Source organism: Mchenga conophoros, linkage group LG23, assembly GCF_057382185.1.
Source record: "Mchenga conophoros isolate Kocher_MC1m ecotype Shallow Benthic linkage group LG23, M_conophoros_male_GT1.1, whole genome shotgun sequence".
Lineage (NCBI taxonomy): Eukaryota > Metazoa > Chordata > Actinopteri > Cichliformes > Cichlidae > Mchenga > Mchenga conophoros.
In genome coordinates, this window is record NC_140547.1 from 2919293 (window position 1) to 2942612 (window position 23320).

Sequence of the window (23320 nt, forward strand, 5' to 3'; positions counted from 1 at the left end):
CTAACTAAAGCTCTATCTCACACCTGCAGAAATCATTGTCTTTACATTGTGGCAGGAAACCAGTGGACCCATCAGGTAGAGGGAGACACAAAATGAAATATATGTAAATGTATTGAATATTTTTATTTACTGTAAAAACCCAGGTAAAGTTAAACGTTTAGAATATAATCAGAATATTGCCTCATTTGTTTTTCTATTTTACCAAATGCCTCACATCTAGAACAAAACAGTGCAACACGCTTCTTTTATTTCTTGAGGAGATACCGGATGCTTTATCAGTTACATCTTGCTAGTATAGTTCCTTCGGCTTTAATTGTTCATGGATTAAACAAGGTTCTGGAAACATCCCTAAGAGGGTTTGGTCCATATTGATTGTAGTTGTAGATTTGTCATCTACACATCCATGATGTAAATCTCCCACTCCACCATATCCCAAAGATGCTCTGTTGGATTGAGATTGGTTTGAGATTGACTGCAGAGGGCATTTGAGTGCAGTGAACTCATTGTCAAACTCAAGAAACCAGTAGGAGAGTATTTGAGTTTTGAGACATTGTACAGCCATCAGAAGATGGGTACACTGTGGTCATAAAGGGATGACATGGTCAGCAACAATACTGTGGTGTTTAAACAATGCTCAGTTGGTGCCATGGAGCCCATGGTGTGTCAAAATGAGACCCCCTATGGCATTATACCAGAAACAGTGAGCCAAAACTGGATGGATTCATGTTTCCCAGTCTTAGTTGACATTAATGACACCTAGCGTGGTCTTCTGTTGCTGTTCATCTGATTTAAGGTTCAACAAGGAACAGAGGTGCTCTTCTGCATACCTTGGTGGCAACGAGTGGTTATTTGAGTGGCTGTTGTCTTGTTATCGCCTCACAGAAATCGAGCCATTCTCCTCTGGCATCAACACATTTTCACCCAGAGAACGGCAGAAATGCTCAGAGCCGCCCATCCGGCATGGAATCAATTATTGCCCAGCTGATGCTTTAATATATCTAACTAAACTAATTTCTGAGAGCTTTGGAGAAACATGGGGGACAGATGTTTTTTTTGCCTGTTTTTTCTTAATCATTTGAAGTATTTTTTTTTTAAATAAATTCACATGTCTATAACACCAGAGATTAATACATGTGAATTTATATTGACAGAGAAACGGTGCAGGAGTATTACTATTTAGAAAAGGCTGACGGAGGAAAGTCGGGAGGTAGAGTTGTTTAGGACCATGAGGAGCGCGCTGTTGAATGAGGGCTTCCAGGAGAGAACGGGAGAAGAGTAGTGGAGTGTCGTTTTCTTTAGCTGCGCGGTGATCCCAGTAATGCCGCCGCTCAAGTGTTGCATGCTGAAGAGTCCCGACGCCTAGCATGAAGAGCCGACAAAAGGGGAAATGAAGATGAAGATAAAAGTGGTAATTATGAATGAAAGCCGTCGGAAGTATCACTGTAATATTCCGCTGTGGGGAGCTTTTATATATATATATTTCTGCCTCTCAGAAGTGGAGTTGCAGACTGAGCTCTTTCACCGAATGTGACCCAGTTGCACTTTGCCACATACGCGTAATATTCACAGAGAATAATCCTACAACAGCTCGGCCGTTTAAAGTTTTTTTTCCCTGCGTGGGTCGGGAGTGGGGATGGGGTTAAATATGACACGTCTGAACTGAGCAACCTAACAGTATTTTTGCAGCCTCGTTTTAAAACGTGTTTCCTTGTTGACAGAGCATGTTGAGCGCATTTGAGAAGAATAGCTGGCATTACGTTTTGAGCCTTGCATTTGTTATGTTGCATTTGTTTTGAAAGCTGGCAGTTAATTAGTCAAAAAGAAAGAAAGAACGAAAAACAATCCTGACCAAAGGTGCAGATTTCATCCTCAAGCTTGTGGCTGTGTCGGTCCTGAACTGGCTGAATCATGCTCTGGCGTGATGTTGAGATTTGTCTTTCTGGTGTTTCACGTGTCCCTGCAGTGCCAAGGGGTTGGTGGCATCATCATCGTTACCATGGTTACCGGCTTTTTGTTGGTGTACAACAGCAGCTCTGGTGACAGATCAGCTTCCTCATCAAGTTCTTCGTCCTCATCGTCCTCTTACCGTTTGGATGCGCGAGTTCAGTCCACTAAAGTACCGGACAGATCACAGAGACTCCAAACAACATCTCTGGAGGGGTACTCAGGTGTCATGGATCATAAGGTAAATACGGACCATCTGTTCCCTGTGAACCAAGTCAAGTCCTGTTATGGGCGGTAATGATGCTGCACCTGGTTCTTTGAAACTCCAGAGCACTTGCATGCATATTACAAACAGAGATATTATGGTCCACATTTGTTTTTGTCTTTTTGTTTTTTATAAAAGCTGCTTAGGAATTGAAACTGTGCAGGATATAGATCATCTCAGATGTTTAGCAGTAATGTTATCTCACCTGAAAATCAATAATGAAACTGTTTCCATTTTCAAAGATATCAAAGATATAACATAACACACAATAGCAGTGTTTGTTTGGAGTGTTTGGGTCCTTGCCAGTGCATTAGGTGCCTGCACAGAGAGGAGGAGGAGGAGGAGGTTTAGTCCTGGAAAATATATGTTTGAAGGTGAAGTGAAGTGTCTGGTGGCTAAATGTGTTTTGATTTAGGCACATAGATGCACAGAAACCAGTGACACGACAGAAACTCATGGGTCATAACATACCGCAGAGTGACAATGTTTGGAAAAGAGCAAGAAATTCGAATTCAGCATCTTTATGACGTTTTTTGACAAATTAACAGTTCTCCAACCATCTCCATCAGACTACACAAAGGAAGGTGAATTCACCCTGTGCATTTGGACATCTTTGTAATCGGATGGTCATATTATAAACATCATCAGAAAGCACATTGATTGCGCTGATTGCTTTGTTTTTGTTGTTTTTTTAGCAGCTGTACCTAATTTGTATTCTGCTGTCATCCAGGTAAAGCAGAGAGTAGCATGCAGAGTTCAGGTGTCCACTAAAAATGTGTTTTTTAAAATCCCCCCCAGTGACTGAAAACTCATTTGTGTATTTAATTTTTGTACTACTTTATGTGCCAGACAGTTTTCCTTTTTCCTTTTTGCAGCAGCAGCAGCAGCAGTGAGGTCTTTTCGTTTGAACTTTTCACAACAATAAAAAAGTTCTAAAAACCAGTTAATTAAAATTGCTTAACACTTTCCATTAAGAAAGCAGCACGAGTCTATTAAAGGTTTATTTTGCCCTCAAAGGCTTTTATAATACCATCTCATCTCTTAAGCATGACCTCAAAGTTCTCTTTATAGTTCACTCTGTTGCTTAATTCATAATTAATGTCTTCGGCATAAAATATTTAGTGACAAAAGCACTTAAAACAGGGTGCATTTCAACTATAATGTCTACTCAAGATATGACCACTGTAATCTTTTGGTCGTGTAAGCGGCACCTTCAACAGTAATATAGTACAAAGGCCCGATTCTCTGACCCACTGCATTATCACAGGCTCGTCTTTGAGATAGATGGAGCATTCACACAGCATTACGTCTCCCCTCGCTGAGAACGATATACAGCAGGACACAGCAGAGTGGAAAGCATGCTGCAATGCTCAGGCAGCACTGGACAGGAATGGATTTGGAGAAAAAAAGTTTTGCTTAGTGTTCACCTTACACTGCTCAGCCATCAATGAACGAGAGTGTGAGAGTCATGCTGCTCTGAAGAGAGGATCCTGCTTAGGCCTGTTGGATTTGTCTCTGTGCTGTCTTGAGTAAGCTTGATTCTAAGATCAGCGCTCAGATTTTGCAGGTAGTCTTAGGAGAAATGAACGCAAGCTGCTTCACTTTGGACTTTGCGCGTGGGCACTTTATTATTCATGGTCTCTCCCGTTCATCCAACCCCTCCTAGCTGACAGGTGATTTGTGATGGATCCACACTGCGACAGTTTCATACTGCTTAGTGTCACTCTGTACCTCCCTCCCATTGGGGGAGATTCAAGCTCTGCTGCTGCTGCTGCTTCATCCTCTGTCAGAGCCCAAGAATGACTAACCAGAGCAGACCTGCTGCAGGATCTGTGGAGTGGGTGGATCCTTGCGTATAGTTCCTTTTAGGGTCATCTCAGGTCTGCTGCTGCTTCTAGTGGAGGGAATCTTGGCTTTGACACAAGTGTGTGTGCAGACACAGAGACACACACCATCACACAGCACGAGTACACTCACGCAGACACGCTGTTAAAATTTTATGCCCCCATCAGAGCCAGAGATGCTTGGGAATGTGAGGAAAGCTCTATCTGGTGTGCCTGCTGGACCCTGATTATTGCCTGTATTAACTTATGTGCATATCTTGTTCACATGGGCTGTGATTTCACTAAGGTGGGTGGTGGTCTGTGGCGGCTTTGCTCATTTATGCATCACCCAAGAGGTGGCAAAACACCCAGCACACATTAATCACTAAGACTGTGCTGCCTCATGTAGCAGAGGGTTATAGGCTTAACATTTGGCTTTCCTCTGTTCTCATTTCGTTGCTTAAATGTGTGAAAAGAAAACAGCAGCTTTGAACCCCACAAATCTCCGTACTGTGAGATCACACATCAGAGTTATGGTGCATATTTGTGTGGAATAGTTTCTCATTGTGTTTCTCTCTGTATGACTTCCGCAGCGTCTGCAAGTTTTCTTTTGGGGAGATTTCTGCCTCTAGTATGTGTTTCTTTTCTTTGGCGTGTTGCAGTGATTAGAGCTGCTGACTTGAACAGATTCTTTCACACACACACAGGTTAACACACTCTCGCTCCATCTTCTGCTTGGCCCCTCATCTTTGCAGCCTCACTGATGTTTTGCCGATTCGAGTTAAAGAGATGTTGACCTTTGAAGAACTGTCAGCAGAGCCAATCTACATTGGCCTTTATAGTCTCTAATCACAAAGCCGGTGTGAAAGCACGAGTGCGGACTGTGTGCCAGCGCAACTTTATGATGTACCTACTTATTATGGGCAATGCCTCTTTGTGCTCTGACAGCTTTTAATGCAGCCAGCCTGGGGGGAATGGGTGCCATTATAATGCTTATTCTGTCTTTACCTGTCTGACGTTCAATTTAAAGCCGTCTCGTAGTGTACAAAGGCAGCTTATATTAACAGTCAGCGTGTGGAAAAAAGCAGGAACAAAATAAATTCAGCTCTTTGAGCTCTCTTATTGGATGACTTAGGATATACACATTTAAATTCAGCTCAAGGTAAGGGAGCACTCCTGGTAAAACAGGCGATGTTATCAGCTGTAACACTCAGAATGATAATACAACGCCTAATTTGTTGTCTAGTTTTTACTGAAAAATTAGGCGAATAGCAATAGTCAAGAGGAAATCGTAAACATCACCAGCAGGAAATGATTTTTTGTCTCTTCTCTCTCTTAGTTGACTCGAGCAGAAGAAGAAGAAGACAGGTGCTGTTATTGTCTTAACTATTTCCTCAAATTGAGAACAGATTTGGAATCGCGACCTGATTGTGTGTCATTGGCAGGAGCTTAATGAGATGTCTAGGGGAACTGTCGGGAGGATTTCATTGTAATTAATTGGTCTCTGGGAAAAGAAAGCAGCACTGATCATGAATCCCTCGTGCCACAGAAGAGGGGCTTTTTCCATCTCCTCCTGCTCTCAGCTGAGCCACTATAGCCCAATTCTGTGCACTTTGGAAAGTATTCAGTGACAATGTTCAACATCTAAATGATTTTGATTCATTTCCAGAAAACGCATCTTGTTTTTTCCCCACTACTGCTCCTATCACAGGATAAGTCTTTCTATTGCTCACAATAATCAGAAATCCAATAAAAAAGTCTAAAACCAAATCAAGCAGTTATTGTCTGTGCATTCTTTCTGTGTATGCAGAGCTTTGTTATTATCTGAAAATGATTACAAACTAATTATTGAGGCACACTGTAGATAGCATGTTTCTACAGTTAAGCTTCCATAAGTGAACTTCAAATCTGCAGCTGAAAATAAAATAAATAAAGCCCCAATTATTGTTTCTGAAAATGTCTCTATGGAGACCACTGGGCTTGAGTCTAAGAGTCAGCTGAGATACAGTATGGAGTGTGCCCACTCCACTACCTTCTAGCAGTCTCGGTAGACTAATACCATTATAACCAGTGCTAAACAGACACCAAAGCAAGTTACCTGGATATCTAACAGTCATATGAACAAGTGGACAAAAAATCTCTGATTGAAGGTAATTCAGTTTCGTAATGTCTTTGGCTAAAACATGCTCTTTTTCCAACCTTGACCCTACATGTTGATCATAAACATAACAGGTAGCTTTACCTAAATCCAACAAAAATAACTTAGTCCAAAAGATAAGTCAGAAACTGGTGGTGAGAGACAAGCAGATATAAATCTTCAGGTTACTTATCTGGGGTTTAATCTGTGGTTAATTACGACAGCAAGAGACGTTTTTTCCCCAGGTTTTCTTCATCAGGTCTGTCTGACCTCTAAATATCACATCCCACGACTTCTTCCTGCAAGTCTGTGCGCTGTAACCTTTTTTAACCGAGTAGGTTTGCAGACATGAATTTGGAGACTGGAGGCACAATAGAAGAAGCTCTTGTTCAATATCAAAGGTTGACTGATGGGGTTTGCTCTGAAAGCAATTATGATCTTGGGTTCCCCTGGGAAGTGTATAATCAGGATCATACTGATTAGTCTGGAGTCAGAGAGTGGGCGGTAATTGACTGGGACTGGAACCAGAGCCGTACTCCGAACTGCATCTTCTTGTCCTGCTGTTAACAATATGGACCTCATTAATCCAGTCAGCTTCATCATGTTTCAGTGAACAGCCTCGGTTGAAATTAGTGTCTTTTTAGGTCACGTTAATTCAGGAAAGCGTATTGATTTATAGGTTGTGCACTATTGATCAAGGTAGACAACCTTCTGTCTGCATAATAAAGTCTGAATATGTGTGCGTAGGAGTCAGCAGGTGTTAAAGTGATGGTTGTTTCACGAATCAAAGGACAAATCAAAGGTAATTCAAGGCTGATTATGAGTGAAAACTACTTGTAATGAATTCCATTCATTTATTTATCCAGTCACTAGTCTGTGGGTTGCACCTTCAGCTGCCTGGCCTCTGAAATATTCTGCTTGTGATTTTGAAAGCCAGTCTCGCTGTGATACAGGATTTATAAGTGCCTATTTCCCAGCAACATCAAGCTGTCAGAAGCTCTGGGAGCTGAAGCTGGAACTTCAGCATCGCTGTCAAGGACACTTTTATTATTTCACAGGCACTTTAAACTATGACACCAGCCTGGCAACCTTCAATTGACTTTCACTTGTTTAACACACCTTCCTGACTTTTAACATTATTATAATTTGGATTATGCTTTGCGGTAATTGCTTGGACAGTGCTTAGGGGAAAATGCACTTTCTGTCTCTCTGTTGTCTGCAGAGAAAGAAAGACCTAAAAGGACTGTGATTCTTCCCAGCCAAGATGGGGAGGGTGTGTTTGTGCAACCAAGTGTGTAATTTGCTCCAACCTACCTGATATTGAGAGAGCGCGCACATCCCAACAGGGATGATTTTCAGGGGGGAAATCTGCTGGAGAATGGAAATGTGATGAGTGTTCCGAACAAAGACTTTGAGTGTGTTCGTTTGAAGGAATTCCAACTAGTTTTGGATCTAGATGTTTTTCAGACTGTTGCAAATTCTTGCCAGAGAAACATGATTTCATTACATATTTTGGGGCTACACTGAACTCACCACACAGATTTACAGACATCCCCAGACATTGCACTCATACACACATTTACGAAGAGACACACATGCACACATGGCAATCATTCAGCGTGGGGTCACAGAGATAGTGGGGGTGTATTATAAATATAGCTGTGGTAGCAGTGCAGCCTCTGGCGCTGGTAAAATCACCTGTCTGCACACACACACACACACACACACACACACACACACACACACACACACACACACACACACACACACACACACACACACACACGTTCCCACCTCAGAACCTGATGGAGTGTGAAGTACCGAGCACAGTTCAGAATGCCGATGCAGCTCTCTATTAGGGTGGGGAATAATTCATGTGAAGAGTCTCTGGGTGTTTGCTGTCGGATCATTCAGTCTGAGCTCGCATTTTTCAAGTTTGAAAAACCTGGTTGGATGCCGCAACATGAATACCTGGTTCAATTCAAGCCCAAACAAGCACTCTTCACTCCAATGCTGCACAAAAAGCTTGCATGAACAGGATGTTGACCAGTGCATGTTGTCCCTGTTTTATGTTTTTTTTAATTTTAAGTGAAAACTGCTGAATGTGTGATGTTGATAGAAAATGAAAGCACTGTGTCAAATAGCCTCTGCTCTATACTGTCAACTGTTTAAATAACAGACAGAGTCGCCCAATACAAGTCTACCTGCTTGATTCAAGACCCGTCTGAATGCAGCCGAATCATAATCAATGATTGAAAGGGCTCTACACGAATTTGCTTTAAACTCCAGTGTTAGAATCCTCTTTGCTGATGCTTTATATCCTTCAAGCTTGCTTAAGCTTTTCGTGGTTGCCACATTTTAAAATCAAGCAGAGCATCTCAGAAAAAATACGATTTGACTTGATAGTATCTCATTTCCCACATTTAAATACGTCAACAACTACTGAACGCAAATATTGTTGGTTTCTGGTTCTCAAAGGCTAAAAAACACTTTTTAACACACTTTTTATCTTCATGTGTTTAAGATACATTTTCAATCATGTAAGTAAAAATAATACAGTATCTTGCACATCAAGTTAGGACCTCGCTCTGAAGCTACATCTGGTTTTACGGAGTGCCAGAGAGATTTAAACTCATTTATCTGAAACTGTTAAGTCCATCTGCGACTTGTAGTTGGATTTTTCTCTTCCACCACTTTGTCTCATTACATAATGTGAATGAAACTGCAACGATGTCTGACTTTTTAACTTTGAACTTCACAGCCTCTGAACATGCACTGCAGGACTTGTGCCCTGGTGACCAGCTCTGGGCAACTGACAGCGAGCAAGAGGGGCGAAGAAATCGACCGCTCTGAGTGTGTTATTCGTATGAACGATGCTCCCAGCCTCGGGTATCAGCAGGATGTCGGTCGGCGCGCAAGCCTGCGTGTTATAGCCCACTCCAGCCTGCAAAGGGTGCTGCGGAGCAGGCAGGAGCTCCTCAACATGAGCCAAGACACAGTGTTCATCTTCTGGGGACCGAGCAGTTGCATGAGACGTGATGGAAAAGGCCATGTTTACAACAACCTAAAGCTTTTAAACCAGCTGCTACCCAAACTTAAAATCTACATTATTTCCAGGATCAAGATGCTGAAGTTTGATGAACTATTTAAAAAGGAAACTGGGATTGACAGGTAAATATTCACATGATGAGCAAGTTTTATATTTTTGGGACTTGAATGAGACAAGATGGAGAGGTGAAAAGAAATCAAGAGACACACAACACACAAAAGAACTGTCAGTAGTGTTTATATTAGGGGAATATATTACAAAGATAGAAAGCACTAATTTCCTACCTATTGTTTTATGTACAGAATTCAGTACACAGCAGATATATGTTTGTCATAAGCAAAGGCAGGAGTAAGGGATTCATTATTCATTATTTTTTGTTTTGACGCATAAACGTAAACACAGTTTAAAGAATGCAAAAACAACAGGATGCACCAGACACTGATATTACCTTCGAGATGTAAAATGCAATTTGTGAACAAACTCCAAACCCTGATTGTGCAAACAGGATGTGATGGATATATGAGCTGAGCGAGAGGCTGCGATTTGGATGAGGCTTTAATGAAGAGCTGCAGCAGCTCCCAGACATGCCAGAACCCTTTGATACATGTGACTCAATCTTTGTAGATGTAACTACATGAGTGGCCGACACCTTTGCCAGCATTCGTGATCGTTTTGGCAATCTCCCCTCAGGACATCTGTGAGTCCTTATCTTGAGGCTATCATCATCATTCACTCACTGATCTGAAAACTGGAGAAAAAAAGTAATGCATGGGAAGAATCCATGCTACTAAACTGGCCAATCACAACCATTGTAGGCTGTGTTCATGTGACATGTAGTTACATTTCCAGGAAGCAGCACATCATTTCATCATCAGTGTAAGATTTCAGAGGGATCTACAGATATAACATACCTCCAGTGTACATTTTATGCAAAGGTATAATTTTCCTATGGGAAAGCCTAACAGGTTTATGCAGCTGGTAGGCATCAGGAAGTGAAATGCTTGCACTGTAGTCCCAATCCTGCATCTCGAATAAAATTATCTTTAATATTGCATTAAAAAGTAATAACATTCTAAAGAAACAGCTCACAAAAGTCTCAGCTGGAAAAAAGAAAACATTTTATCATCAAAAATCTCAAGCTGGGTTACCAAAGAGGTATACACGTTCTTTGCTTTTATAGAGATTATGAAGCGGAGGCACGTTTCCTGACTTTTAATACATGGTAATTGTCTCTTTGCATACGCGGGACAGGCAAAGTGAAAAGACAAAGGCAGACAAAGACACCTCACTGTCGTGAATGCAGCTATTCATCTAAACTCATTTGCATGTGAACAATAAGCCAACAGAATTTTATTTTCTATTCTATTCTATTTCTTGCCCATGTATCAACTGTCACACAGTCAGCTACAGGGTTTCCTCTTCAGCGACTGATCAGATGAAATCTAAAAACTACGGTTTTACCATCTTTAATCTTTTCTGAACAGGCAGTAAGAAGGAAGTGCGCTCAGTATATTTTTGTGAAAATGGTAAGCTTCTCTTTTCTTCCAGGAAGAGTTCCAACTCCTGGTTGAGCACCGGCTGGTTTACTATGGCTATAGCCCTGGAGCTGTGTGATAGGATCAACGTCTATGGCATGGTGCCTCCTGATTTCTGCAGGTAGATTCCTGCAGTTTCTTTTTCTTCTCCAAATATTTATTAGCTTTGCTTCATTTTTTTTTAAACTTAGCATAATATGACTTGTAGATTTTTATTGATAAACCACCATGGCCAAAACATAGTTCCATGCAATTCAAATATTTTGGTTTTCAGTAATATTGTGTCAGTTTATAATTGGGTAAAAGGCCAGCAGGGTTTTCATTTGATGTTATAAAGTAAAGACCCCACCATTATAAAATATGATATGTTTTTTAGTACCAAGATGTGTGATGGGAATTTTAATAGACTACAATGTAATTACTGAATAATAGAGCATTGAAAACCTATGATGAAATGACATATTATTATTGGCAATGTTTAATTTTACAGACGTACAGTTATTTAGTCTTGAAAATCTTAAATACATGAATGTTTCTCATATTTGTCAGATTTTACACAATATGGTTTCTCCACTATTTAGTCGGTTTATTACTACTAGGATAAACAAAAAACAAATGAAAAGAAGTCTGACGTTACAGGACTGCATTATTTCTTTGAGGACGAGCTCTTTTGGTCAGTCTGCATTAAATGTAAAGGTGTGTTAGAGTGGAGCTCTGTACCCGTCAGCGTCAGACAGCAGAGTTTGAAATGCCAGTTAAATAAATTAATAATCAGTTGATTGATAAGCAGATACAAAGCAGTGAGTTGGTTGTTCTCCTATTGCCAACTCGTTTCCCTTCACTATTGGGCTTTTGGTATGTTTTCTTTTTCTTCTTCTCCTTTTACCTTTTAAGATGTAGCCAGGGACCACATATTTAAATGATCCCAAGGCTAACTCTTGTGTCTTTACAGCAATGTTTACTAAAAAAAATATTTAGATAAGCTCCTTAATCATCTGAGCATTTTGCATTTTGCAGCATTTTGCTCTCCACCAACTCCCAAAAGAAATATCAATGTTCCACCATATTTAACATCTACTAACTAGCTTTGTCTGATGGGTGCAGTGGGTTTGGAGCTGCACAATGCAGCAGAAAACAAGACATACCAATCCGCCGAATGTTATTAGAATTAAATAATTGTACTGAGAAAGAGCGTGTCACACGTGCACGCACTTTTAACCCTTATTCACTGGTTTGTGAATGTTATTTTCTCCTTAGCATCGAGTTTTGTCTGTTAAAATATGCATTGAGATGCTTTATCCTCACGGCAGGTTCAGTTTGTCACTTCCTGTTTGAGCCAGTGGGCCAAATAGTGCATGAAGCGAATGGAACACTTCTTCTGTTTTGTGCTGCAGCCTCACTCTGTGATTTAGTGTGTGCCGACACCACTGATGTTTCCACATAAAATCGTGTCTAGTGCATCTTTAATGATGTCTTCCAACTTGGTAATATAGCATTTACTCCCTGCAGTGGACGACAGCACCACTGAAAACATCTTCACATTTTACAGTGAAACAGCGCTGCTGAAAATATACTGTACAGGTTTCACCATGTGTTTTTAGCATTTAAGAGACACTGGAAAATTTGCTGATTTTATTTTCTAAAATTTGGCCGCAAGGACAAGAGCACAAAGAACACTTTGAAAAATTCATGGCACTCTCACGTGTCACAGAAAGCTCCTCCACTGAGCTTTGTGTTAGCGTGAGTGTCAGATGAATAGGAGAGTGTATAATGAACATTTCTGTGAGTGCAGATTCTTCTGATCTTTCTGTTTTTCTTTGTTCCTTCTTCTCTTTATTCCCCTCTCCGACTTGTTTCTTTCCCCCTCCCCAACCATGAATCTCATAATTACACACTATTTCGACATCCCCCCTGTGCGCATTGGCTTTCATGCTATTTCATGGCTTCCTCCTCTCTCTTCTCGCCTGTGTAGATCCTCCTCCCATCCTACTGTACCATATCATTACTATGAGCCCTCGGGGCCCAACGAGTGCTCCATGTATCTTTCTCACGAGAGAAATCGGCGAGGAAGCCACCACCGTTTCATCACAGAGAAGGCGGTATTTGCAAACTGGGCTCGAACTCGTGACATCCACTTTTACCAGCCAGACTGGAAGCCCTCTCCCATCGTCACCACCGTGAATGGCTCGTACACTGCAAATCCAGCCAGATCCTGAAATGCACCCCAGAGACGATCCCCAGAAATGTGAAATATGTGTGTGGATGGTTTTCAGCGTTCAGATTCCCTCTCTGGCCAGTATGAATACACAAGACAGCAGCAGGACAGAGCGAGCTGCTTGTGGCTGTTAGCCGACTGTCTAAGCAGCTTGGCAGAATGGGATCATTGCGTAACAGCAGCACAAAGCCTCAACAATGCTTTGGAAGTGTAACTCTAAAAGGATGAATTTCATACTGGAATCAAAGCCATGAGGGTTGTCTCAAGTGTGCTTTTTACACAAAATAGAGCCGCTTTAGTAACACTTGAGCTGTCAGAGAGGAAACAGGCAAAAGGAAAACAGTAAACACTGAAAAACTGGGTGCATGTCTCATCTATTCTATCAATTAAAATGGAATAAAGGGTAGTAGTAGGCTAACAGACCACTTTACTGCTGGTGTTCACTGATGATTATGTCATGAAATGCCAACTGCTATTTTTTATGCACAGGTCCATTCACGCGTGGCGAAAAAAGAAGGGACTATATTCATCATTTTCATGAATAATAAACCTAGCTTTATGATTTTCGACTAAAGTGATTGGAATTCATGAGACACTTCACTCACAAGCACAAATGTCAGCTTCATGGTGGATGTAAAAGCGTATCCTCTTGGGATATAAATGTCTGTGACAAATTTCATGGGAATTTATCCGATAGGTGCAGCCTGAATGAAAGTGGAGGACCAACCAAGTGACAACGCACGGCTGGACTGAATTTTTACATTACTGGGTTGGATCATTTATGCTCTTAATGTCTGTGTTTCCACATTCTTGTAAGAAAGTCATGTATAGTTTGCCAATATTTGGCATTAAATGTGATGGAAATAAAATTCTTGTCACAAACATGGCACAGTACATCATGTGTAAATGTAATCTCCCCTCGATGGAAGTCGTATTTAGACACAGTCCAGTTTATAGAGACATGATAATTAGGTCTCATTTTGCTCTCTAGCTCTCTGTAACAGATTGCCCTCAAGAAAGCCCTGCCAGCCCATGTGTCTGATACTCGAGGCCATGATTTGTTCTGTGATTAAATCCAAATGTCAGAACAAGTCCTCAAAGGCTTTTTCCTTGACTTCCAGCCAAGTCAGCTACTCTACCACAGATAAAAATGATTATATCAAAGTGTCCTGAGCAGCCGCTTCGGTCTTGACCCACGGGCTTCTGTCTCCCTTCTGTTCAGCATACCAATAGAGGGAAACTGGATTCTAGCTGGGCCTGATATTGACCTATCCAACCATATCTCCGGGGTTAGGGGGAGCAGCATGACTACTGCAGAATTCAAGTTGTTTCATCCCGCAGAGGCGGGCTGCAAGAAAAAGGCAGAGTGCTGCCTGTTTCTGTGTTCATTCACATTTTACCAGTAGGACCAGCACTCAGGTTGAATCTTAATATTGTAAGGCTCTCAGGTGCTCTGAGAAAAGCCCACGCTGTGCTGCGGTGTCATGCTAAGTGGACTCACTGCTCCTTAGATCTGAACAGTGTGCACTGTGCACCAATTACTGGCTCTTCAGGTAGAAAGGTTGAATTTTAAAGACCTGAAAGGACAAGTTGGCTGCAAATGAGCCTGCTGTTGCTATCTTAAACACCTCCTTGAGGCCGCATAATCATTTCCATTAAATGTGGAACCGTTCAAAGAAAAAAAAAGGATAACATCAAAGCTGTGATGTAGGCAATTTGAAAAAATTATCAGATCATACATCTTGGATGCCAAATGGCATTTAAAACATCATTTAAATGTAATAATAATTTATTAGATAAATAGTTTGACTAAAATATTCTGAGTTAGATAAAAAGACCATTACCATCATTATCTCTGTAAGTGAAAATGACCCAGAGCTTATTCTAAGAAAATCACTGGAAACAGAGAGAAGCAATAAGCCAAGCTGAGTTTATCGATACGGCACATTTCATGTGACAAACATACTATAGAAAATAATAACGCATTCACTAATAATACTAGTGTGTAAAATGCCTTTGTTTTCTTTGCTGGGCTGTTTTTGTTGATCACTACTCCCTGACAAAAAATAGGCAAACTGTAAGTGTCTTTACTATTGTTGGATTACACTGAAATATAAATCATGTAACCTCTTCTGGATTAAGACCCTTCAAACAAAACTGATTATATAGGAAACTGATCATAAAATGTACGCACATATATATTTATGCCATATCAAACAATAATGTTATTCTGTACATTTCCCATTAGCAAGAACATGTAGACTTTGCTTTATGTCTCCTTTTTCAATTCATATAAGAATTATCATCATAAACAATGGTCAAAGATATAAAGCAGTACCACAGTGTTTGTTGCCCTGGTAGTAAAGGTTTAATCCAATTTAATAGCTATGTTTTCTCTGAGTCACTACCAGAAACAGTGCTAAACATCCAACAAATCCCCAAATCTATAATTTCCATTACCAGTGTTCCAATTTGAGTTTGATATTCCCTCTGTGCTTGGCTGTGAGGTCTCTGTGGGAGTAATTGAAACAGCAGCAGGATAAAGTCACAATTTCCTCTCTCCAGGAGTATTTTCCATTATGGTACATATCACATATACTCTGTGGAAGCACAGAAATTGGCTAGTGACAAATATGTCCTATTCATGACAGCTGAGTTTTATCAGCAAGTCTGCAAAATACCATCATCCTATGTGGAGCCAAGACACGTGAGAGATAAGAATTCATGGTGTTTAGTTTTCTCAGACTACACATCATCAATCTTAATGCCTAAAAAACTGTAAATTATCTTTAAAGAGAAATATTGAAACAAGTGCTTAAATTGAATATTGTAATGGTAATTTCCATTCAGGTCTGTATGTTCTGAGTCTACACTGACACCTGGTGGCTTCACAGATTATCAGCATTTTTTTTACACGGTAAATTCCTCTGATAACATCTTAGTACTATATATGAGAAATGTGTCAGGCTGTATTTATACCTGTAAACATGGTCACGATGGCCTGTTGAAGTTCAAACTGACCATCAGAATGGGGAAAAAGGGTGATTTAAAGTACTTTGAATGTAGATTTCTTTTTTCTTTTTTCTTTTTTTCAGATTAGCTCATCTGAGTATTTCAAAAATGGCTGATTTACTGGTCTTATAGTCCAAATAAGAGAGAAAAGATATCCAGTGAGCAGCAGTTCTCTGGGTAAAAATGAACTGTTAATGCCAGAGGTTTGAAGAGAAAAGCTAGACAGCTTACACTTCTGTACACGTTAGATTTAAATCAACCAAAATGTACTAAAATGGTTTGAATGTTTCATAGCTCAATAAATTTAAGTGCTTTGTCATTTGAAAGCTTTCTGCAGAAGCATCCCCACATGTAAGATACAATCTGATAAAATGTTGCTGTTTTCCATGAAAGTAAGATTAGAGAATCTGATTGATTACAACACACTAAAATCATTGTTGCCTTTTTTCTACCATGCAAATGTTTTCTTTAAAGTAAACGTTGTAATGATGAAATCTGAATTCATCCAAGAAAAGTTTGGTCATCTTACTGTTTTTTGGGGAAAGGGTAGAAAATATACTCACTACATGTTGATGTGACTTATTTTGTGCACGACTTAAATGACTCCTTGATATGCTTGATATGAATGTGCATCATTTAACTAAAAGATAGTCTAAATCAAAATACCTTTACAATATTATTAAAAAATGAATTCTGATACCTTAAACAGTTGTTTCAGATTATCATTACTTAGTTCTGGATTTTTAAAGCTCTGTCAGATATTGTCAGAGAAAAACACATATTAATCTTTGTTTATGTTATAGATCCCTGTAAACTTAAATTAAGATGTAATTCATCTTTTCATCTTAAACTCAGCAGATGGAGACACAACAGGCTGTTTTCTTCTTGTAACTCTTGTGTCAGGAGGTGCTATGTGTGCAACACTGTGCTTAGGGACCTCATTTATTAAATGTTCTTAGATTTATATTTTAACCTAGTAAATATTGTCCTTCAATTTGTATGAGACAAATTGCATGAAAACTTGCTCAAGCAGTAAGCTCTCAATCTCAACTTTTACAGCAAGTGTAAGTTTAGTCATGAACATTTAAAAAGACAAAAGCTAGATTCAACCCAGACAGTGAAGCAAAGTTAAGTAAAATCCACAGCTTGGGAGTGTGTGGTCGCTGTGGTAAACAAATGAAACACAAATCTCTTACATTATATGAGTCACTACCAGCACTATCTTATTAGCTTATTTTCTGTTAATTAAGCTTAGTGGCAATGTTGCAATGTGCCATCGCTCACTTTAGTCAAAGGCAAACAGTGTAAAGTGCTCCTATGATCGACCATAAATGAGCATATTTATTTTTTTCTAAATAGTCATAATTCTATGAAGAGGTCACATTTAACTAAATCCTGCAAAAAAAAAAAATCTATTTCTGTGCAAATGTAAACATAAGATAAGATAAGATAACCTTTAATAGTCCAACATGTGGGAAATTTGTTTTGTTACAGCAGAAAGCGGACAGTGCAAAGTTACATAGAAAAAAACACTGGAATAAGATAAGAATAAGATACTGTACACAACTGTACACAATAGAATAGAATAAAATAAAAATACTTTATACAATAGAATAAAATAGAATACAAATGCTATATACAATTGAGTATAATACAACGATGCCAGAAAAGAGTATTGCACTTAGTGTTATTGTTATTGCACATGTGTGGATGTGTGTGTTTGATCAGTTGAAGTCATTTTTTGTGGAGTCTGACAGCTGTGGGGAGGAAAGACCTACAAAATCTCTTCGTCCCACACCGTGGGTGCTGCAACCACTGAAGGAGCTGCTCAGTGCTGTCAGTGTCCTGCATGGGGTGGGAGATGTTGTCCAACAGGGATGACAGCTTAGCCTCCGTTCTCCTGTCACTCACCACCTCCACTGGGTCCAGAGGGAATCCTAGAACAGAGCTGGCCCTGCGGATCAGCCTGTTAAGTCTCTTCCTGTACCCGGCTGAGATGCTGCCGCCGCAGCAGACCACACTGTAAAAGATGGCTGAGGCCACCACAGAGTCATAGAAGGTCTTCAGGAGTGGGCCCTCCACTCCAAACGACCTGAGTCTCCGCAGCAGGTACAGCCTGCTCTGCCCTTTCCTGTAGAGGGCGTCTGAGTAATGAGTCCAGTCCAGTTTGTTGTTCAGATGAACACCAAGTGTAGCTGTCCACAGCCTCAATGTCCATACCTTGGATGTTCAGTGGTTGCAATGGAGGATGTTTGTGCCTGCAGAAGTCTACCACCAGCTCTTTGGTTTTACTAGTGTTGATCTGGATGTAGTTCAGCTGGCACCAGTCCACAAACCATGGGTCAGTCCTCTGTATCCTTGTCGCCCCCATCAGTGATGAGGCCGACTATTGCAGAGTCGTCAGAGAACTTCTGCAGGAAGCACTGGGTGGAGTTGTGGGAGAAGTCTGCAGTGTAGATGGTGAAGAGGGACGGAGCCGGAACCATTCCCTGTGGGGCCCCCTTACTGCAGACGACCCTGTCCGACACGCAGCCCTGAGTTCTCACATACTGTGGTCGGTCGGTGAGGTAGTCCAAAGTCCATGTAGTGAGGTGATGGTCCACTCCTGAGCTCTCCAACGTGTCCTTCAGGACTGTGGGAAGAATACTGAACCCCCTGAGCCAGAGGGTGAACCAGACATGAGCTAGGAGGAATGTACAAACTCAGAAACACTGAGACGGTGTATAAAATGTAAATAAAAACAGAATGCAAATCTCATAAACCCATATTTTATTCACAATAGAACATAAAAAAAGCATCAAATGTAGTTTCAAGTAAAGATAAAAGGGCAATTTGAATATGAGGACAGCAACATGACTCAAAAAAGTTGGGTCAAGTTTAGCACTCAGTAGCATTCCCTTTTCTTTTAGGAATAGTCCTGCAAACGTCTTGAGAACTGAGGATGTCATTGCTGAACTTTTGTTAGAGGAAGGTTGTCCCATTTGTGCTCACCAGTCTCAGGACTTCTTTCTCATATTTTTTCATTTCATGACGCATGAAATGTTTTCAGTTGGTGAAAAGTCCGTACTGCACGCACGCTATTATAATAGACTCAGTGTACACAAATATGCAAGGCTTTGCCTGAAAAAAACATCTGGATGGGAGCATCTGTTGCTGTAAAACCTTGCAGCACCAATAGCGCCCTTCCAGATGTGTAAACTGACAATTCCACAAGCACTGGTTTCTTCTTTGGGTGATAGAGCTTTGACCTACACTTGTCAATGGCATTTTAAACGTTTCTGGAGCTGTTCCTCAGCCCATACAGTCATTTCCATAACAGTATCATATTGCCCCTGGCCCCGGGCACACAGAGATTTTGCCAGATTCTCAGAATCTTTTGAAGACATTATGTACTGTAGATGATCAGATATTCAATTCTTCACAATTTTATATTGAGGAACATTATTCTAAACTCATCAAGAAAGAGTTTTCCATACAGGATCAGTTGGGGGTCCTTGTTAACAACAACAGCCTCCAGTGCTGCCTTGTAACGTCTGTAAAAAACAAAAGAAACAATCTCTTTCCTTTCTTGCTACTCTTCATGTTGCTAAAAGACAAACAGCAGCAGCAGCTACTTTTCATCTGTTTCTTTATTCTCATTATTCATATTTTTACCCAGTGCTTGATTTATAAAACAGGAGGTCTTGGAACACAGACAGGGAGCCTTTCCAATGAGTCAAGGCAGAGAAAAAGTGACAGAACACATAAATAATCTGCACTGCCTGGAGAGTATTAGAGCTGGCTGCCCTAACACTGCCTGCAATCATAATACTTTCCTACACTATTCCTAATTCATAATAAAAAGAACTCCTGCCAATGAAAAAGAAGCCTCAACTTTCTCATTGATTACAGAGTTAAAGAAAGTCTGAACATGAAAAAACACAAAAGACAAAGGCGTACTTGTTTAACATGCTGGAGGAGCGCACAAAGGTCGTTAGCTTAATGAGACTCAAGAGAATGTGTTCCAGATCTGAGTAAATACCTACAGGAGCTGAACTTGTTTGTTGCTTCAAGCTGTTTGTAGGAGTCTTTCCTCTGAGCTTATTTGATACCTGCAGCTTCACAAAACTACATACAGCAGCACCCATTTGTGAGTCCTCAGAGCCAGATAGTTGTGCTTGTTTATTTGTGTGGCACAGAGTGGAAACTTTATTAGTTATTTATGAGAATCTGACATGATCATTTCAAAAATAGAAAAGTAATTAAAAGAAGAGACTGTTAGCGAAACAGCAAAAACAGAAGCAAGTGACATGAGAAGGACGTAGGTTTAGTTAATTAGTATTTTAACTTCACTGCAACGACAGCAGATGTAAAATGAGACCATAAATCCTTTATCACAATATAAGTTATGTCCCTACAGATCTCTGTCGTGTATCCAAGGTCAGGGAAGAGGGACTATGACACAAAACTACAATGTGGATCTGGAAGGTGAGCCAGGAACTGGCAGCTGTAGGCTGTTGTTATTGTCAGATAATCCGCTTCTCTCTCAAGTGTTAAGTACTTGCATGATCAAATTTGTGCTGTATCTGAAAACGAGGTTAATGTGAGATATTTGGCCTTCATCCAACCTGTGTCCAAACTGCTGAGGATTTTCAACAGTTTTGCCAGTGACTCCATTTTGAGCACATTTTGCTACTTCTCCCACTTTGCACCAACTCTGCTGAATTAACAATTTCAAACTGAAGGACATTTGCTGGGCAGGGTTGCAGAGACTGAGTGACAAATGGGGCAAAGTAATGACGGAAGAGAGAAGACGAGTGAGAACAGAAAGTACGTTACCTGTGAGTCTTTGCTCTGGAGTGGTTTTCTGAGATGATGGGAGATGTGAAGAAGAAGTAACAGTACCACTGGCAAAAAGCCTGCATTATGGGTTATTTTCCCATTTTTGCCCCATCTGCTCACAGCTCCATCTGAACCCTGCTGAGTCAGCCTGACTATTAGAACAGCCCCATTAGATACACCCAACAAAAGAACGCGATTGTGCTCCCATGCCTGTGCTTATGCTGGTTCTGCTACTTGTCAACACTACAGTAGAAGGTGTAATGTCTCCTCAGATGATTGCATCAGGAGTCACCTTTTCAGATAATTAGTAACCACCATAAGACAGCAAAGAGAAAGGTTTCATTACCACTTCAAGATGATAAGACATTCTGTTTTCGCACTGAGAACAGACAACGGTAATTACAGACTCAGGAGATAAAATCCGTGTGAATGGAAAAGAAAAGTACCTTTTCTCCTTTTCATTCATCTTTTCTTGTGGTCATTGAAAGCTGTATTATGACACGCAGCTAGGGAGGCTGCTGGATCATCTCCGACCTGCATCTTCATTGTTCAGACTGCGCTTTCACTGGCAATTTATTTTATGAAAATATCATTTCATAAAAATTACCTACTCTTATCTAATTTGATAAGAGTAGGTATGTTTCTTTTATTACTAATTGATTGTTCTGGCAAAATATATCATTATTATTCCTGAATGGTCTTTAGCACGTTTATTTATTTATTTTTTTGCTTAATGGTTTGGCTTATTTTATTCAAAGGATGGAAATCAATAGCAAAGAAAAAGAACTTGGGACTATTGTGCTCTTATTAATACTTCAAGCTACTGATACAAATCAATAAAGGCTTTGATCCAGGAGCTATAACTTCTGTGTGGCTGAGGTAACAGAGATTATCAGGTCACTTCTAAGAAAAAATACAACTTTACTGTTCCTAATATATAAAATTATGAGAAAAATCTTGTTTTTAAGTAAAAACACCATCATTGTAACGGTTTTATTGTTTTCAGTCATTTAACACCCAAACCTCTTTTTCATTTCCAAATAATCATATGATTCATAAGTAATCATAATCATGTAAGTATCAGCAGTATGTGTGCAACTAGTTTCTTCTTCTTCTACTATTCCCCTGCAATAAATATTTCCTCTTAGAAACCTTTGCTCCTTGTTGTGAGCAAGTAAGTGTGGAGCATGTGGAGTATGAACGCAATTTGTCCTCCCTCATCAGATAAATCACAAAGGATCAAAAAGATTGAACTTTGCTCCTGGAGCAGACAAAACTGCACTTCAACATATTCCATCTGCTTTGTAGGCAGTGCTAGAATCATGTGCAGCGTGTATAAACAGCACTCCTAACAGATTGTATGTATTTTGTCAGAAGCGAGAATCTCTAGAATCAGACTTAGTAGACAAAGGAAAACGTACAAATATGATAGAAGGACAGATGTGGATTGGGTAATGTGTGGAGTTGAACCACACTGAGTCAGGAGAAGAGTCAGTCTGTGAGAAAGACTGTGGGGAAGTGAGCTGTAGTTATGGAAGAGTATAAATTCTTAATTGCTGCTGACCTACCAGTCTCCAGATATGTCAGCTTTCAATAAGCCATAAAACAGCTGCAGTTTTAGCTTAAAGCATTATTTAAATGAGTAACTCTACAGATTTTACATATCAAAATAGGTTTAAGTTAGTTTTGCAAATGTAGTGGAAAAAATTATTTAAATTATTTTGTGACTTCAGGAGTACCTGAAAGAAATCTCATGCACTGGATCAAGTAATGCCTCGAACCTCTAAAACCCTTTACTTATATCCGATTGAGGCTGATGGCTCAAAACTACACGTGGTGCTCGTCACCCAACACAAACAAATCTCCGGTCCAGCAGTCGCCAGTGGAATTATGATGAGCAGTAAGAAGAAAAATGAGGCCAGTGATGATAAGATGACATTTGCTTTTTTGGCTCTGAACACTGAATCGATTTCGATCAAACCCTTCATCGTCTCCACAGACTGCAGTGATGATTTGGTTTAGTACTTCTTTAAAATAATGTTAAGCACAGCATGTCCTTCACATGACTTTTAAAACTTCTGAGAAAAAAAACAACTAAAATGGGTTGTTTCTTCTGACAGAAATGCGCACTTAGAAGGTCGCTGGCCTTTCCTGATCTTTTTATGGGACTTTTGGTTTGCTCAGTTCACCAGCCTTTAGTTTGTTCGCATTTCTTAAGGTCATGGCTTCTTTCTTTAGCAGACCTCCGTGGAAAACGAGACGCCTGATGGCAGATGAACAAAAATGACTTAATGTCCGGCTGCACTTTACCATGTGGAGAAAAAAAGGCGGGGTTGACTAATAATCTGGAGTGCAACAAATAAAAGGACACTGCCCTGAAGAGCCAAACGCCTGGGCACGTCCACCAGAGAAGACTGATGTGGTCTTAGGGCGCTTGGGTTCAACTTTATGAAGACATTTGTTATCGAATATTCAATTCAGGAGACGCGACCGACACTGCTGATAACTGCGTAAATAGT

General features: G+C 40.2%; 1 protein-coding gene across 1 annotated transcript; it reads left to right on the top strand.

The window, feature by feature from the left end:
* The first annotated feature begins 1034 nt into the window (after positions 1-1034).
* On the top strand, positions 1035-13956 carry st6galnac5b (ST6 (alpha-N-acetyl-neuraminyl-2,3-beta-galactosyl-1,3)-N-acetylgalactosaminide alpha-2,6-sialyltransferase 5b). Its single transcript, XM_085265571.1, has 5 exons — positions 1035-1408; positions 1964-2185; positions 8931-9340; positions 10767-10874; positions 12726-13956. The coding sequence occupies exons 1-5, from the start codon at positions 1388-1390 to the stop codon at positions 12967-12969; spliced, it is 1005 nt and encodes a 334-aa protein (XP_085121697.1). The 5' UTR covers positions 1035-1387; the 3' UTR covers positions 12970-13956.
* The last annotated feature ends 9364 nt before the right edge of the window (positions 13957-23320 follow it).